This window comes from Lynx canadensis, chromosome E2 (genome assembly GCF_007474595.2).
Source record: "Lynx canadensis isolate LIC74 chromosome E2, mLynCan4.pri.v2, whole genome shotgun sequence".
Taxonomy (NCBI): Eukaryota; Metazoa; Chordata; class Mammalia; order Carnivora; family Felidae; genus Lynx; species Lynx canadensis.
The window spans coordinates 46,738,782-46,756,516 of record NC_044317.1 but is presented as its reverse complement, the minus strand read 5'-3'; the positions used below and the strand labels follow the sequence as shown (position 1 = coordinate 46,756,516).

Sequence of the window (17,735 nt, the reverse complement as noted above, 5' to 3'; positions counted from 1 at the left end):
AGTCCTCCTGTCCGCAAGTCTTTTTAACCTAAGAGCCGCTCCCCGGACGTTGTGTGAAAGCCTGTATGCATCCGCGATGGTTGCCGGGAGTTGTAGTTCTCTGCCTGGTCTCTGCCCCTCCTGTTTCCGGTGCCGTCACGGGACAGAGCAGTCGGTGACAGCACCGAGGGCCCCCGCCCCGCGCCCATGGCCGAGCCGGACCGTGAGTCGGGGGCCCCGGTGGGAGGGTCGGGCCGCGCCGGGGCCTGGCTGAGGGCTGCAGGCCCCGGGGCCCGAGAATGGGCATGGTGGGGCTGGAGGTTGGGACTGCATGGCGGAGAGTGGGATTGGGGGTACGGGAGGTCGTTGCCAAGTGATCCATCCTGCTAGATTGTTGGGTTTCTGGGTCGCGAGATTTTGAGGGTCCGTTTGCCACGTCCCCCAAGTTACTAACGATCGCCTGTTTCTCGCACCTTGGTTGCTGGGGACCCTCGTTGCTAAGGATTTAGATTGCCGCAGACCCGGTTGCTAAGGGTACCTGGTTGTTAGGGGGAACTGTAGGATGCTAGGGGACCCCTGGCGTCCCTTCCTATCTCTTCCCTCTAGTTCCTGCGTCCCCCCTAAACATACCATCCCCACTGCACCTCCCTTTCTAAATTCGTCTCTAGTCAGAGTATCTCTTCTTATCTCTTGTCTTCCTTTTCAAACTTCCCTCTGTTTGTAAACCTAACCCTCCCTGGATTCGCGCGCGCTCACGCACACACACTCACTCACTCACTATTTCCTTCCTCACTTCTCCTAAGTCCTCATCCTGCCCTGTATGCCTTACTTTCTCCTCCCTCTCCTAAACCTTCCTGTCCCAGGCTGTTTGTCCCTCACTAACCACCTCTCCCGCCAGTACTGTCCACTGTAATATCTGCTTCCCCCTCCATCCCTTCCCTCCCTCTGCTCCATTTTTGCCACCACCTCCCACCCCAGTATAATTAGGTTGGTGGGTCTTCTTGCCCCCTGCCCTTCTGCTTTGAAGCCCTTCATTCCCCCTTAACTGTGCCCCGCACTGTAACCACGTCTGCTCCCCCTCCTCCCCCAGCCTCTGACCCTCTGGAGACCCAGGCAGGGAAGGTGCAGGAGGCTCAGGTGAGATTTGGGGAAGGGTGGAGGGAAGGAGAGAGATGGACTTGTTCCCGCACCCCACACTGGGGGGGAGGTGGCAGAGGGGAGACAGTTACCCCAGGGCCCTCAGCTCACTGCCCCAGTCCCTTACCCCAACTCCCGGTTCAGCCTCCTGGGGAATGGTGGATTCTGGGAATTGTCAGAGAGGGGTGTGCCCCCTTAACTCCAGGCCTGCCCTCCCAAACTTTTCTCTTTCCTTGCCCCCTACCCCTGTCCTTTCTGAACTTCATTTATGCTGGGCATGGAAGAGACAGGTATCCAGTTTGATCACAGAACTCACAGATCTCATGGACAAGTGACTAGAAAATGACCCTACAGGGTGATTCTGAAAGTAGCTCGAGGAAGAGTAAACTTTGTGGGGCCACAGGGATTCCAGCCAGTCCCTTCCCAGGAGGAATCCACAGGCTGGGCTAGGAGTCAGACTGAGATACAGACACATCACAGTGAGCGAAGAGTGACTTAGAATTTTCTTAGGCAGAGTGAGAAATGGCACTCCACGCAGAGGATACAGCTTGTGCAAAGACTGGGGGACACGAAGGGTGTAATGTGGTCAGCAGTCAGGTGGCTGGGAGTGGTTAGCTTGTTATATTCGAGGTTAGCATTTATTGAGTCCTTATTCCAGCCAGGTACTCTGCTCAGTGCTCTGTGTACATCATCTCATTTCGTCTTCCCAGAATCCCTGGGGGGAGCAAGGCCTATTGTGGCCATTTTACAGATGAGGAGTCCGAGGCAGAGCTGTTAAGCGACTTGTCCTCTGTCCCCCAGCTAGAAGAGCAGGAACTGCTTTGCAACCTACAGCACCCGGCACGTTGCCTTCCAGACACCTCAGGGAGAGGTAGGCAGGACACCTCACAGAGGCTTGAAGGCCCCACCAGCACCTCCGGCTCCCCCTTAGGCCAAGTGGCTCCCACACACGGGGCAGGGCCCTCGAGTCCTTCCACAGAGCCTCACTGTCCGCTGCTGAAAGAATGCCAGGCCACCCACAGACGCGAGATCACTGTTCAGATGTAGGGCAGCGCCGAAGCTGGAATGCTTAAAGCCCCTGACAGATGCGGGGCAGGGCCACGCTGAGGGGGTAAAAGCCTCCTGCCAGGCCAGGGCTTCTCCCTCGCCTGGCTCCTAGGGCTCAACCACTGTCACAGCAAAAGGTTTAATGTTCAAAAGGGATCCTCAGTCCCAGAAAGAGAGATCCGAGGATGTAAATTGCAGCATTGTCTGTGACAGGCCAAAACTGGAAACAGCCCAAATGGCTGTCAGCAGACGGGTTAAATGAAGTATAGTGCGTCCTTACAATGCAACACTATGTAGCTTTTTTAAAGGAGGAGCTGGATCTATAGTATATTGTTCTGCGGAAACCGCGAGGTGCAGCATCGTACTATGGTAGGACCCATTTCTGGAAAAATAGTGAGTTTTATAGGCAGGGAAAAAAATCTAGAGCGATTGCCATTCTGCTGTTAATAGTGGTTATATTGACCCGGGGTGGGTGAGGGAACTCGAGGCAAGCGCCTCAAGTCGTACATTGTCTAATGGCCAGAGTTTTTGCAAAGATTATGTAATCTTAGAAAGCAATAATAAAAAAAAAATGTAAATACGTCTGGAAGGGCAGTTCCTATTCAAAAAGGCTTGGAACCAGAGCAGAGAATGATGGGGGAGGGGCTGGTCGGAGGGGTTTTAAGCAGGAGAATGAGTTGGTCAGAACTGTGGTTTTTGCGAGGTCCATTGCAGGACCCAGCCCTGCGCACAGCAGGTATCCGTTCGTTCAGTGGTGGATGGTTCTGGAGCAACTGCCAGGGGCCAGACCCTGTTGTTGGTTGGTGCTGGGCACCCGGCGGTGAACACGAAAAGTCCCTGCCATCTTGGAGCTAACATCATGGCAGACTCCATACGCGGGGGTGATTGGACGGTTAGACTGGAGAAGCCAGTAAGAGGGGCCCTTGGAGCTGAGGGGGTGGTGGCCTGACACAGCCAGGCCATCACCCCGAGGGCCGTCGAGTAGATCGGAGGTGAAGGCTGAGGCTGGGAGCTCAGGGAGGAGGCCAGGACAGGGACCCCGGAGGGGGAACAGGCTGGACCCAGGTGGAGCCCTGGGCAGGGGGACACATCATGGCAGGAGGGCAGGAGAAGGAAACAAAGACTCGGGGACAGAAGCCACACTGAGCTAGGACCTAGGAGGAAGAGCAGGTTCAGGAGAGATGCTAAGGCCAGTTTGGAACACAGTGGGAAAGAGAGGGCAGGGGTCACTTCAGGGGAGGCATCCAGGAGGCTGCGGGAACCCCGTATCCGGGGACAAAGAGGTAGCATCATCAATGCCCGGGCCAAGGCCATGAGGCAGCTAGCCCAGGAAAGGTGGAGAGAGGAAGTAGGGAAGGCCCAGGACAGAGTCTCAGACCCGCCATCTGGGGGCCTGATCGAGGGGAGGAGTATACAATGAGATGGATGTGTCGGAAAGGTGGTGTCCGGGGCTTCGAGCAGGAGCCCAGGGCCCCAGGGTGAGGACCGAGGCGTTTCCACTGGCCTCATTCACAGGAGAGACTGGAGTGAGGAGGGCTGCAGGGGTGCCGGAACCCCACCGGCTGCTGCTTGGAGCACTTCTCGAAGGTTAACCATTTCATCTCAGGTGGCCCTCCGAGGCAGTGCCCTCCGAGCTCCATTCCCGAGATAAAGAGCGTCAGGCTCAGAACAGCCGAGAACGCACAGGCCGCTGCGCGCTCCTCGGGAGTAGGAGGACCAGGTTTCCAGCCCAGGCAGCCCACCCCAGAGCCCGCACGCCGGCCCCCCACCGCACCTCACTTCCTTGGGCCCACTCCCAGCCGGAGGCTTTTCCCCCAGACCCGGGTGCCACCCTCCCCTCTCCTCCCTCCCTCACCCCACTTCTGGGGCCTGCTCACCCCACCCCCACCCCTTCCAGGACTCAGATTCAGACACTGAGGGAGGAGCGGCTGGCGGAGAGGCCGAGAGTGAGTATCTTCCCGGGAATGGGGTCCCGGGGGAGCCGCCTCGGGCAGGGATCCCATTTCTGCCCCTCGCCGCCACCGAAGGTGACGTTCAAAGTATGTCATAATGGGTGCGGAGCCAGCGCCCGAGGTCCCTGGTTGCGGGAGGGTGGGTGGGGGATCCCGGGGCGGGGCCCTTGAGCACCCGGACCGAACGCCCACCCTGCTGTTCTCTCTCTGCTTTTTGGCCAGTGGACTTCCTGCGACATTTCTTCTCCCAGACGCTGGGCCTGGGCACCCAGAAGGAGCGGCTGCTGGACGAGCTGACCCTGGAAGGGGTGACCCGCTACATGCAGAGCGAGCGCTGTAAGACCCGGGCCTGCGTTGCCCCTGACTTGCTTTTGCCCCGGCCACTTGAGCCATTCGCCAGTCACACCTTTTGTTGGCAAGTAACACGAGGAGCCCAACGCACACCGGAAAGAGGGTGCCGCCCCTCTAACTAAAACCCAGCACTGAGCACTGCTGGATTCAGAGGCTTCCATGATGTCAGAAACCTTAATAACCCCGTCCGGGGTTCATGTTGAGGTAGAGGTGGCACCTGGCAGTCCCGAAGGCCAGGACTAGCCCCTCCCACCGAAGAGGGCATCTTTCGTCCAGTGGTTCGAGCAAAATGGTCCAGGCCAAAGAGCAGAGAGTGGCTCCAGTTGGGGCCACGTTGGGTCAGACTCCTATCCCAAAACCCATCTCCGTGTCTCTGATTGGCCAGACCCGGGTCACACATCCATTGCTGATCGGCCGGGCCTGTTTGATAGAATGAAGGTGATGCCAATAGGAATACCTCGTAGGGTCCTTAGGGTGCCATAAATTAACAGAGATGGAAATGCCTGGAAGAGGGCCCGGAACAGAGCACGATCCGCGGACCCTATGACAAGTATTACAGGAAGCGTGTTTCAGGGCTGGTACGTGGGTGCCTCTCTACTAGGTCACCGTGTCAGTGTCATGTATATTTCTCGCAAGTTGAGGTCACCAGAGTCTGGGAAACCGGGCCCTCGGCAGTCCTCAACTAGAACAATCGACCCTTTGAGGGTCCTGAACAGCCTTTTGTTGAGGACGTCTTCTCCCGTTTCCCTGTCCTCGGGCTGCTGCCTGCTCCCTGCTCGGGCGTCCAGGCTTCGTGCCCTGAGCCTCCCTCTCCCGGGGCAGGCCGGCCAGCCGTCTGCAGGGCTCCTCCTGGCCAGGGTGCGCCCCACGGAGAACACAGGCAATGGCCACAAAGCTTTTGTTCCTTCCGTCCTCCTGCACCTGGGTTTTAGGACAGTTGTCTATAAGGCCGCCTATGAGGGGCAACAGTAAAGGACAGCAGTTAACCGAGCCCTCACCATATGCCAGCAACCGAGCTAAGCACTTGATAGGCGCCTTGTCATTTGGTCTTCACATTGTACCTGTGAGGTCATCACAAGGGTGATCTGGACAGAGCAGGAAGCAGAGGCCCAGAGAGGCCGTGACTGGCTGCAGGGTCACACAGCTGGCAAGAGGCAGTCAGGACTCGACCCCAGGCCCCCTGAATCCAGACCACGTGCTCCCTCCCGTGTGGTGTGGCCCCAGCTGGCCCCAGCTGTGCCTGGCCCGAGGGCATCCAGGAGCGGAGGGCCTCGTCACCCTTGCCGTCCTCTTTTGCACAGGACACGCCGGAGGTAGCCGGTTCAGGGGCCTCACACTTGTGTCTGTCCATCAGCGATGGGCAGGTGCCAGGGTACCGCGTGGCAGGGCTGTCCGCCGGCCAGCAGCTGACGAGGCGATAGGACTATTTCTGCACAGCCCTGAGTATTTTTGAAATGATTTAACTCCTACCGTGTCTTCCCATTTTCTTTTCTTTTCTTTTTATAATTTTTTTTTTAGTTTATTTATTTATCTTGAGAGGGGGAGGAGCAGAGAGAGAGAGAGAGAGAGAGAGAGAGAGAATCCCAAGCAGGCTCCATGCTGTCAGCACAGAGCCCAATGCAGGGCTTGATCTCACGAACAGTGGAGATCATGACCTGAACCGAGATCAAGAGTCAGGCAATCAAGAGTCGGGTGCTCAACTGACTGAGCCGCCCAGGCCCCCCTTCCTATTTTCTTTTCTGAAAGCTGGGGGAAATGGCGGAACAAAGTGCCTACATGTGTACAAATCCTGGGTCTCACGAAGTACAATTGACTCGAAAGAATAACAGAAACACGTATATAGTGTTTGCTCAGTGCCAGGCACTGATCTAAGCTTTACATGAATGAATTCATTCTCTCGACGGCCCCGTGAAGTCAGTACTGTAAGGATGCCCATTTTACAGAGCAGGAAGCTGAAGCCCAGAGGGGAGATCTGAACTAAGACACCTCCCTCCTCACCGGTGAGCAGGAAGGAATGTGTATGATATGCTAGAAATAGATGGTCATCCAAGACTGTGTCCAAACGGTGAGGCGTGGGGGCGCCGGGGTGGCTCAGTCGGTTAAGTGTCCAACTTCGGCTCAGGTCATGAACTCACGGTTCGCGGGTTGGAGCCCCCCATCGGGCTCTGTGCAGACAGCTCAGAGCCTGGAGTCTGCTTCGGATTCTGTGTCTCCCCTGCTCTCTGCCCCTCCCCCGCTTGTGTTTTCTCTTTCTCAAAAACAAACAAACAGTTAAGGGGGAAAAAAAGGTGAGGTGTGGCCAGAGGTTTTTTTACAATAAGCCACAGCTCTTCGCCAGGACACCTGTGCCCCCCAGCCTTCTCACTAAGATCTCGTACGCTTTCTCTAGAACTAGTCAGAAGGAGAAACTTCCCTCCGAGTGGCCTTTTCTCGAATCTAAGTTGACATCATTTCAACCCGTAGATTCCTTGTCCCCATGCCGGCTCTTCCTTCAGTTGACTGTGTGACCCTTGCTCTCCCTGAGCCCTGGTTTCCTCATCTGTATAATGGGCACGTTAACTCCCCCTGCCTCGAGGTGATTGGGAAGGCCATCCATGCATCTGAAATGTTGGCCCCAGGGCCTGGCACTGAGTAAACAGTCTTGGGGGCTAGGACGTTGTCACTGGGGGGCTGAGCACACTGTCACATGATGCATAAACTCCTTTCCTCCAGGTCGCAGGGTCATCTGTTTGGTGGGAGCTGGGATCTCCACGTGTAAGTGCCTCCCTTCCCCCAGTAGCCATTCCCACGTTGGGGGCCCCCCTTTCAGAGGCTGGGGGAGCCACGTCTGGGCCCTTGACAGAGGAGGATGTGGTATAGATGGGGCCGAGGTCCCTGACCCATTGCTCCCTGCCCCTCCTCCCCCAGCCGCGGGCATCCCTGACTTCCGCTCCCCATCCACGGGCCTCTACGCCAACCTGGAGAAATACCGTCTTCCCTACCCGGAGGCCATCTTTGAGATTGGCTACTTCAAGGTGTGTGTTGCCCGGGGAGGAACGTCTGTAATGGTGGGGGGATGGGATCCCCTGACCGCAGGGCTCAGCTCACCATCAGGATTCCGGTTCTCTCTCCCACAGAAACATCCAGAGCCCTTCTTTGCTCTTGCCAAGGAACTCTACCCTGGACAGTTCAAGGTGAGCTCTCTTTTCCCTGGTGGACAGGAAAGCTTGGGGGAAACAGCAAGGCGTGGGAAGGCTTCCCCTGGGGCCTCTCAGACAAATGTCGCATGGGCTCTAGGCTGCCTGGGTCCAACTCCTGGTCGCTCACTTCCTGCCCTTGTGACCTTGAGCCTCAGTTTTCTCATCTGTAAAATGAAGCTGATGATAGCCTATGAAACCTCTTGGAAGGCTTACCTGAATTAACAGTACATGTAAGACCCCAGACGGGAGCCAGGCCGATTGTGTGCGGAACCCAACTCTGCACCTCTGCGATCTGGCAAACTGTGCCTCAGTTTCCTCGTCTGTGAAATGGGGCTGGTGTCGGTCCGTGCCCCCCCCGCCCAACCCCCCCCACCCCAGACCGACGTGTGATGGTTCCATGAGGTAAAGCAGCCAGAGCGCCTAGAACAGTTCCTGGCTCATGCCGAACGTGCTGTGTCATTATCACGATGTTCCCATTGCTCCCCCGCAGCCGACCGTCTGTCACTACTTCATCCGCCTGCTGAAGGAGAAAGGGCTGCTTCTGCGCTGCTACACGCAGGTAGGCGGCCGTGGGCGTCCCTGGGAGGAGGCCTGGCCGGGTGGTCCTGGAGCCTCAGTGCCCCGCCCCCTGGCCCGCAGTGCGTCCCTTACCCCCTCTCAGCCTCGGTTTCCCCTTCTGTGAAGCAGAGGCCAGGACGGCTTCACCCTTCGGGTCCGTGGTGGCGCGACAGCGAGCTCCTCTGGGAGCCGTCCCGTGCGTAGTGAGACAGGACCTCACGTCTGGGGGCTGCCACGGGCACTGTAGATCTCGTGTTTGGTTAGGGGTTTCCGCACCCGGCCATGGAGTGACTCGGTCTAACCGGATCTGTGCATTATGACCGTTTTCCAACTGCTGGACACGGAGCCGTTAGGAAGGGGCACCTTTAAATAATGTGCCCTAAGGCGTTGTACGTGCCACGGGCCATGGCTCACGCGTGTCAGGTGCTTAGCCGAGGCCTCGCCCTGGGGTTCTCTGGCAAGGACGGCTCACCTTGTTGGCTTCTGGACTAGTCAGCAAGACGTTTTGGGGGTCTCGCACCCCTAACGGTAAAAACTGCGCCTCTACCTTCGTTTTATGAATACGTGTTTTACGAGTGCCTGTGAATACGCATTGAAGTTACTCGATGTGGGGCGCCTGGGTGGCTCAGGCGGGTAAGCATCCGACTTTGGCTTAGGTCATGATCTCCCGGCTCGTGGGGTTGAGCCCTGCGTCCAGCCCTGCGTCGGGCTCGGCGCTGAGGCCTGCTTTAGATCCCGTGTCTCCCTCTCTCTCTGTCCCTCCCCGGTCTGCTTTTCCTCCGTCTCTCTCTTTCAGAAATAAAGACATTAAGACAATTATTTTTAATCCATTACGTAATGTAGCAGTGATATCACGCTCTACGTGAGACCTCAGAACCCAAAATTATAAAAGAGAGAGAGAATACGTGAGCGTGAACGGGAGTCCTAATACTTCTCCCCGCACCTGGCTGTGTGGAGCCTGCAGCCCGCGAGGCTGCCACCAGGGGGAGGATGAATTTTTAAGTCCAGATTTCTCAGATGGGGTCAGGCGCTCCTGCCTAGCTGCCCAGGGCTGGTGGTGGCAGCCGGGGAAGGGACAGCCGCCTCCTTCCAGGAGGACACCACCCCCCCCCCCCCCGGCTCAGCAAAAACCCGACCTCTCTTCCCAGAGTCAGTTTTATCCACGGGACGTGGCTCAGACATGATACAAAACGCTCACTCGAAGCCCAGTGCCTTCCGGGCACGATTGCCTGAAATCTGCAGCACGGCCCTCGTAGTCCTCTTCCGCCACGAGTGTTTACAGAGCGCAGGCCCCGTGCCAGGCCCTGCTGGCAGCGACATCCCCGCCCCCCCAGAGCTGCTCATCTCATGTGGGGAGAGAGACACTGGGCAAGATGGATAAGGAGGACATCTTGTCGACAGGGTGTCAGGGAAGGCCTCACTGAGAAGGGGCCATTTAGACAAAGACCTGGAGGGGAGAGTGTGTTCCAGCCGAAGGGAACAGCCAGGGCAAAGGTCCTGAGGCGAGACCGTATTCGGCGTGTTCGAGACGCTGGATCTGAATGAGCAGAGAGGACGGCAGTAGAGAATGGAGGAGGCGAGCTCAGTGAGGTGACAGGGACAGACCGCGGGGCATCTGGGGGCCGCAGGAAGGGCTTTGTCCTTTACGCCGCTGAGTAGGACGGTGCCGCAGGACAGGGGACGTGACCTGAGCCAGGTGTCCCTCCGGCTGCATATAGCGGACAGACCAGGGAGGAAGCTGCTGCGACGGTCCAAGCAGGAGAATATGGAGGCTGGCCCAGGGTGGGGGCCAAGGAGGGGAGAAGTGTGCGGGTTACCAATCTGTTTTGAAGGTGGAGCCGGCAGGCCGCCCTGAGCGCTCACTGCCCGGCTGTGCCCGAGGCAGAACCCCGTGAGCCCTCCCTGGGAAGCAAGCGGACTGCAGGCTGTGTGTGCGTGGAAACCGGCATAAATCCGCGCCGGGGTCCGGGGGAGGGCGCGGGCGGTTCTCCCCTACTCGCCGTATTTCGTGCACGGATTTAACTGCACCTGCCGCTCCAGAAGGGCCTATTACAGAAAACAGATAAACGTGGAGAACCATGTTCCCCCTCATGTGTCACGAAACCGTCCTTTGCCTTTCTTTCACACTCGTCACCCTCTCCGTCAACCTCGGCCGCTTTTTGAGTCACTGACCCAGTTTTCTGGAACACATTGTCTTCACTTCTTTCTGAATTGCGATGACACAGCGCTTTTGGAGCTTCGCATGACGCTATTTTTATCTCAAGATACAAGGATCCGTTCAAACATGAGAACGCTCGCCCTGTTGGCTCAAGCCACTGTGAGCGCCACAGCAAGGCAGCTTCTGGTCCTTTAAATATATACGTGGCACCTACACTCCACACAGGGCTTGTACTTGGCTTTCTTTAGCTTCTTGTGTGGAAGACCCTTCCATAGCCACTTCTTTCTTTCTCTCTTTCTTTTTCTTTCTCTCTTCTTTCTTTCTTTCGTCTTCTTTCTTTCTTCTTTCTTTTTCTTTTTTCTTTCTCTCTTTCTTTCTTTTTCTTTTTCTCTTGTCTTTCTTCTTTCTTTCTTTCTCTTTCTCTCTCTTTCTTTCTTTCTCTTTCTTCCTTTCTTTTTCTTCCTTCCTTTCTTTTTTCTGTTTGTTTGTTTGTTTCTTTCTTTCTTTCAATTTTATTTTTAAGTAATCTCTACACCCAGCGTGAGAACTCGAACTCACAACCCCGAAATCAAGACTTGCACGCCCCACCAGCTGAGCCAGCTAGGCGCCCCAGCTTTTTCAAAGCTGCCATTGCCTTCGTGTCCATCAGGGGGGACACGGTGTTTTGAAACAAAAAGTGAGCCAAAGTTTAAAAAGCAAGAGATCCCAGATGAAAATCCAGACTTCAGAGGCGCCTGCGTGGCTCAGTCGGTTAAGCGTCCGACTTCGGCTTGGGTCACGATCTCACGGTTCGTGGGTTCGAGCCCCATGTCGGGCTCTAGGCTGGCAGTGTGGAGCCTGCTTGGGATTCTCTCTCTCCCTCTCTCCGCCCCTCCCCTGCTCCCTCTCTCTCTCTCTCAAAAAAAAAATTCCATACGTAGGCAAACAAATAGACGCATTCATATATAGTTTTCCCATAGCCTTTGTTCTGTGCCTTTTAACATCTTGGAGAGATCATTTGAATATCGGAACATACAGGTCAGCCTCGTTGTTTTCTTGTTTGTGGTTTCTCTATCAAAAGTGGCCTGAGAGAATAACAGAGGCATTTAAGTAGTTCTTTTACAGGCCCTTTATTTATTTGCACGCACACTGCTGGCTCACGAGCGAGCGAGGCAGTAGACTGAGTCAAGTAACAAAGGGAAAACTAATGCAGGGGGAGGGGACAGGCTGCAGAGAGTCTGGGAACAGTGGCTCTTGTCTGTGCATTTGGGGAACAGGCTGATCGCTGGCAGGGAGCAGAGAGAGCGGCTGGGGCCGTCTGCCCTTGAAAGAGAATCCTTTTGGCTGCTCGCGGAGTCTCAGCTGCGGGCCGCACGTGACCGGCCGTCTCTGTGTGGCGTCTGCGGGTGTGCTGTGTCACCACCTGCCTCTACAGCATTCCTCGCGGGCAAACAAAAGCTGCTCCCAAGGGGCTGCGTGCTCGAGGCAAAATGAGAGCACATATGTCTCTGTGGAAGAGAAGAATAGCCTTGCTTGATCTGACACGGAGAATACCTGTGTCTTAAAAGAACGCAAGTTAATATGACATCTCCGAAACAGCCCCCGGCGAGAAAGCCGACTGCTAAGTAGGAAGACGGTGATGGCAAAGAACCAAATAAACCCTCCTGATTCCTTTATGTTGCTGCTTGGCCAGGCCTGCCACATACAGCTGTGCAGGTTGCGCACTGCACAAGGATGCCACATCTGAGGGGTTCTATTTACAACGGAGGCATTGTAGGTTTGTACGTTACTTTCGACAAATTTCTGGCAGGTGGCACTAACGCTGTGGGGCCCTGACGAAACAAATTTCCGGAAAGACGTTAGGAGAGGTGTCTGAGTGTGCAGAAGAACCCCATGCGGGCTGACGGTGGGCGTGGGCCTGGGCTCACAGACAGAGGAGTTTGGGCCCCACCTTGAGCCATCTGCGACTTCCACACTTTCAGTGGCACTGTCGGGGCGGCCGGAGGAGTTTACGGGCACACCCCGCCCCTTGCGGGCTTCTCCTGGCAACGCCCCGCTCCGCCTGCCGCCCGGGAGGGATGTGTCTCCTTGCTGAGCCTCTTCCCGCTGCCTCCTCTCCCTGCAGAACATAGACACCCTGGAGCGGGTGGCGGGGCTGGAGCCCGAGGACCTGGTGGAGGCCCACGGCACCTTCTACACGTCACACTGCACCAGCGCCCTCTGCCGACGGGAGTACACGCTAAGCTGGATGAAAGGTGAGGCGCCCCGGGCTCCCCTCGAGGGCAGGCCCTCTGCCGAGCAGCCACCGACGGGGGCCTCCGCGCCCCCCCCCCACCCCCGGGCACCCGTTCTGTCCTGCTCTGTGGCTCTTCTTAGCAGACAGTGGCCGCCCCCCAAGATGGGAGGGGGCAGCGGGGTTTCATCGCTCCCAGCTCCAGCTCACAACCAGGCTATAACGGAAGCGAGCTCCGGACCGAATTCAGCCACCCGCACAGATGCGCGTTGGCACAGAGGCCCCCAGTTGGTCTGTTCTCTGCGGTCATGACACCCTCGCTCTTTGCCCTTTGAGGGGCTCTGATCTGACCGTACACGAGGGGCTCCTGGAGGCAAACGCAGCTACATTCTGCAAAGAGCAGAACCGTCTGATAGAACTTTCTGAGAGTGAGAGGAGGGAAATATTCCCGATCTGCGCTTTCCAGTATGGCAGCCAAGGTGACCACGGAACTGAATTTTTCATCTTTCTTGTCGTTTTTATGAGTTGAGACGTTAAAAGCCAGGGCCGCGACCACCACGTTGGACAGCCCTGTGCTAGAGGCACAGGACCCGATAGCCCGTGAGTCGGATTCGGGCAAGCAGATTCCATGGAGTGTGAGGCTCGGTCAGGGGTGAGGGCGGAGGGCTGGCCCTAGAGGCGCAGGCTACGGGGCTTGCTAAAGTCCGAGTCCCTGTTCGTGGAAGGGCAGCGTGTCAAAAAAAAAAAAAAAAGGGGGGGGGGAGGCGGCAAAAAATTCGGCCAGTCCACATTTCTCGAATGCCAGTGAGAGCCTTTGCCTGACATCCATTGTGCGGCTGAGAAGTCACGCATTTCACCCAGGGAAAGCCATTTGTGACGCTCTTTATGCTGGTTTCACAAAGCCCCTGGTGTCCGTGTGAGACGGGACAGCTGCAGCATTTGTAGCGGGGCCTCCGGAGTGTGGCCTTTCTGCTAAAACGCCAGCTGACCACCCCTGGGGCGACGATTCTTGAATAGCTCCGGCGCGGGGGGGGGGGGGGACGGGGGGCGAGGGGCGACGCACGCGACCCCGTCCCGTGTCGCTGGCGGCAGCGGCCCACGCGCCGCCCGCACAATCTCCTGCTGTCAGTGCCGACATCCCTCAGAAAATGACAGGCAGTAAAACAGTGCTCTGTCAATACGTGTCGAAGGAAGGAACCAATAGTGGGACAAATCAGCTAGGGCTCTGTGGATTGCCTGTGACAGCGTGTCCCAGCGCGTCCCAGCGTCCTTAATCAATAAGCAGTAAGGAGCGTGGTTGTCATAAGGCTGGTGTGTGTGTGTGTGTGTGTGTGTGTGTGTGTGTGGAGGTGTCTGTCACAGAGCCAGGGGACGGGAAGCAGCTGGGCCTAAGGAAGTGTCCCCACCCCAGGGTCATCTGCATATTCCTGCCTCTCTGGCACCAGGCCTGGGACGCACGAGGCCTCTCACCCAGGAGAAAATAGGGCTCCCCTCCCAGACCCACCCGGACAGCTTTTTCGCCCAGGTGGGGGTGGGCGGGCTCCTTCGCCCCTTCTGAGGACAAGTTTCTGCTCGTTCATCTGTTCTTAATTCAATAGCTGTAGCCTGGTGCCCGGAGACACCCCGGGAATCCTGGGGTTGGGGGAGGTGGGGCGGCTCTCTAAGAGGGGAGCCGGGCAGACACCCCGGAGGCCCCCCAGGGCCTGGGGCGTGTTTGCTGACCACGAAGGAGGCGGGCAGGCTGCAGCCCCACACCCCGGGGCCCGGAGCGGCTCACGTCGTCCTCTCCCTTCCCCTTCCCCACGCCCAGAGAAGATCTTCTCCGAGGTGACTCCCAAGTGTGAGAAATGTCACAGCGTGGTGAAGCCTGGTGAGACCGGCCCCCCCCCGCCCCCGCCCCCGCCACGAGCCCCGTCCACCCCACCCCTGGCCACCCTCTGTCCCTGACCAGTGCCCTGAATCTGCCCCCACGGAGAAGGGGTTCCATAGCCCCTGCCCCCACTGCCCTCGGGTCTGCCTCCTGCTCCTGCCTGTTTTCTCTCTCTCTCTGTCTCTCTCTCTTTCGATGTGCCTGTCTCTGCCTCCCGTTTCACCTTCTCTTTCTGTGTCTGTGTCCGTGTGTCCATCCAACTCTGCCTCAGACATCGTGTTCTTCGGTGAGAACCTCCCGGCGAGGTTCTTCTCCTGCATGCAGTCAGTAAGTGCCCCACCCCCGGCCCGCCCCACGCTCCCCGCTCCCCTGAAGCAAGGGCAGCCGCCCGTGCCCGGGGGCAGGTGGCTTCCCCAACTAGCTGCGGGTGGGCAAGCAGGGGGAGGCGGCGCAGCCTCAGCCGGTTGAGCCTCGGGAACCCTCACCGGCCCCCCCGCTTCGTAGGACTTCCTGAAGGTGGACCTTCTCCTCATCATGGGCACCTCGCTGCAGGTGCAGCCCTTTGCATCCCTCATCGGCAAGTAGGTTGGGAGTGGGGACCGCGGGGGGGGCCTCTGGGGAGGGGGGGGAGCCGGGACAGGTCCTTACCACTCGGCTCGCCACCCCCCAGGGCACCCCTGTCTACCCCGCGCCTGCTCATCAACAAGGAGAAGACCGGGCAGGTGAGTTGGCTCTTATTGGAGCCCCCCCCCTCCCCTCCCCCTCCCCACCCGGGTCCCACTTTCCCTTTCGCTGCCTTCCTGGAGACCTGGGACCCCTCAGCTCAGGCCAGGGATTCCAGAACCCGGAGGGTCAGAGGTCAGGCCACCTCGACTCGGAGATTCTACAGGCCCCTGGGTCGCTCGGGACTCTTCTGAACCAAGTGACAGACCCCAACTCAGAGCAACCCGAGCCAGAACAGGAGCTCTGTGCCTCCTGCAAGTGAAGAGTCAGGGCGAGTTGGTCGGGAGGCGCCCCCTCCCTCTTTTGGCTCTTTTCCTGAGGTGGCCTCCCTCCCTCATCCCTGGGGAGGGCTGCTTCCTCCAACAGGCCAAACATGCCGTGTGCCAGATGCTGTCCTAAGCACTTTCCTTTTTGTATTTATTTTTATCTTTAAAAATTTTATCTTGGGGCGCCTGGGTGGCCCAGTCGGTTATGCGTCCGACTTCGGCTCAGGTCATGATCTCACGGTTTGTGAGTTCGAGCCCCACGTCGGGCTCTGTGCTGACAGGTCGGAGCCTGGAGTCTGCTTCGGATTCTGTGTCTCCCTCTCTCTGCCCCTCCCCTACTCACACTCTGTCTTTCTCTGTCTCTCAAAAGTAAATAAATGTAAAAACAAAAATTTTTTTTAAATTTTTATCTTAAGCCGGCTCCACACCCAACATGGGGCTTGAACTCATGACCCTGAGATTAAGAGTTGTGTGCTCTAGGGGCGCCTGGGTGGCTCAGTCGGTTAAGCGTCCGACTTCAGCTCAGGTCATGATCTCACGGTTCCTGGGTTTGAGCCCCACGTCCGGCTCTATGCTGACAGCTCAGAGCCTGGAGCCTGTTTCAGATTCTGTGTCTCCCTCTCTCCCTGCCGCTCCCCTGCTTGTGCTCTATCTCTCCTTCAAAAATAAATAAACATCAAATAATAAAAAAAAATAAAAGACAGTTGCGTGCTCTACCGACTGAGCCAGCCAGACGCCCCCTAAGTACTTTCTAAGTATTAACCCGCCGACGGTTCAGGGCTAGGAGTGGTTTGGTAGTTGCCCCTACTCTACAGATAAGGAAACTGAGGTTCAGAGAGGCCAAGTCACTTGAACAAAGTCACAGAGCAGGGAACAAACCCAGGCCACCTGGCTCCAGGGTCTGTGCTCTGAGCTCTCCCCCCGCCCCCACAGACTGACCCTTTCCTGGGGATGATGATGGGCCTGGGAGGAGGCATGGACTTCGACTCCAAGAAGGCCTACCGGTGAGTCCTGGGCCTGTGAGGGTCAGGGCCAAGGTGAGAGGGAGGGTGTGAAGATACAGGGACTGGGAAGAGCGGGCAGGGGCCTGGGACAAGCCTGGGAGTTCTGACTGTCCCACCCACAGGGACGTGGCCTGGCTGGGTGACTGTGACCAGGGCTGCCTGGCCCTTGCTGACCTCCTTGGATGGAAGGTAAGGAGTTGGGCCACCTCGGCCCACCCTGAGCCCAGTCCCTAGTCCCCTGCCCCGCAGGTTCTCTGACCCCAGGATGCACGGTGACCTCTGACCTCGGTGAACTTTGCCCCCCGCAGAAGGAGCTGGAGGACCTCGTCCGGAAGGAGCATGCCAGCATAGATGCCCAGCAGGCGGGGTCGGGGAGCCCTAACCCCAACCCTTCAACTTCGCCCAGGAAGTCCCCACCTCCTGCCAAGGAGGAGGCCAGAACCTCGGAGGGAGAGAAACCCCAGTGACAGCCACGTCCCCCGGGGAAGGATGCCCAGCAAATCTGGGACAGCAGAGCCCCAGCCAGCCCTGGCCCCCTCTAACTTGCGGCTCTCATCTGGGGAGCTCAGAACCTCGTCCCAGTCTCTTAACCACTTCCTCTCAAAACTGGGTTCCCAGCCCCCTGACCCTGGCAGATCTCTAACACCTCCCAGGGGCCGAGGCCTGGGCAGCCCGGCTGTAACAGCCCGCGGTCTCTAACCACCCGCAGGGCCGAGGGTCAACCTCCCCTCATCTCTAACTGCTCCCCGGGCCAGGGCCGCCTCTAAACTCCTAACTATTCCGCCCTGGGCCCCAGGGCTCCCAGGGCTCCCAGGGCTCCCCACGCCCTCCACTGCTCCTTGGGGCCTGTGGCCAAGTCGGGCCAGTCCAACCTACCCTGGGCGGGCCCCTCAAACATCACTCCCACTCAGTGGGGGGAGCTGAGCCTGAAGGCCTCCCTGGTCTGTGCCTCCGACGCCCGAAGCGGGTGCCGGTCCCCTTCCCTTGGGACCCACTTCCCATGCGGGGAGGGGCAGATAATGTTGCTTATTGGAGACAAATTAAAAACGGAAACAACTAACGATCAGCTCTCCAGCCTCCCAGTTCCTTTCTGCGGGCACACGGGGAAGCAGCCGGAGGGCGGGCGGCAGGGAGACTAGAACACCTGCAGGCTCTTACGAGAAACAGCAGAGGGTGTTGACGGGACTCCGGGGCCTGAGACAGCCCCGTGGCTCTTCCCCGTGGGCCCCCAGATGGCCAGAGTCCCTTCCTCCAAAGCCTGGTCACCTAAGGTCTGAGCCCCCAAAAGAGGGGAAGGTT

General features: G+C 57.8%; 1 protein-coding gene across 3 annotated transcripts; it reads left to right on the top strand.

Annotated features, from left to right (window-relative positions):
* The first annotated feature begins 41 nt into the window (after positions 1-41).
* On the top strand, positions 42-17,496 carry SIRT2 (sirtuin 2). Of its 3 annotated transcripts, none has more exons than XM_030297294.1 (16): positions 140-202; positions 1,070-1,116; positions 4,061-4,109; positions 4,338-4,451; positions 7,179-7,220; positions 7,374-7,480; positions 7,583-7,639; positions 8,136-8,204; positions 12,466-12,595; positions 14,384-14,443; positions 14,715-14,770; positions 14,948-15,024; positions 15,114-15,165; positions 16,366-16,436; positions 16,559-16,625; positions 16,745-17,496. In XM_030297294.1, the coding sequence occupies exons 1-16, from the start codon at positions 187-189 to the stop codon at positions 16,901-16,903; spliced, it is 1,173 nt and encodes a 390-aa protein (XP_030153154.1). In that variant the 5' UTR covers positions 140-186; the 3' UTR covers positions 16,904-17,496. The 3 variants fall into 3 exon arrangements, with proteins under 3 accessions (XP_030153152.1, XP_030153154.1, XP_030153155.1); XM_030297295.1 differs by lacking the exon at positions 1,070-1,116 and adding an exon at positions 3,770-3,883 and having other exon boundaries at positions 143-202; XM_030297292.1 differs by lacking the exon at positions 1,070-1,116 and having other exon boundaries at positions 42-202.
* Positions 17,497-17,735: the final 239 nt, after the last annotated feature.

Excerpts from the sequence above, each read along its gene's own strand:
- SIRT2 (XM_030297292.1), top strand. The coding sequence starts at position 77 with ATGGTTGCCGGGAGTTGTAGTTCTCTGCCTGGTCTCTGCCCCTCCTGT. Across the intron at positions 14,444-14,714 it reads TCACAGCGTGGTGAAGCCTG|ACATCGTGTTCTTCGGTGAG; the intron begins GTGAGACCGGCC and ends ACTCTGCCTCAG. Across the intron at positions 15,166-16,365 it reads ACAAGGAGAAGACCGGGCAG|ACTGACCCTTTCCTGGGGAT; the intron begins GTGAGTTGGCTC and ends CCGCCCCCACAG.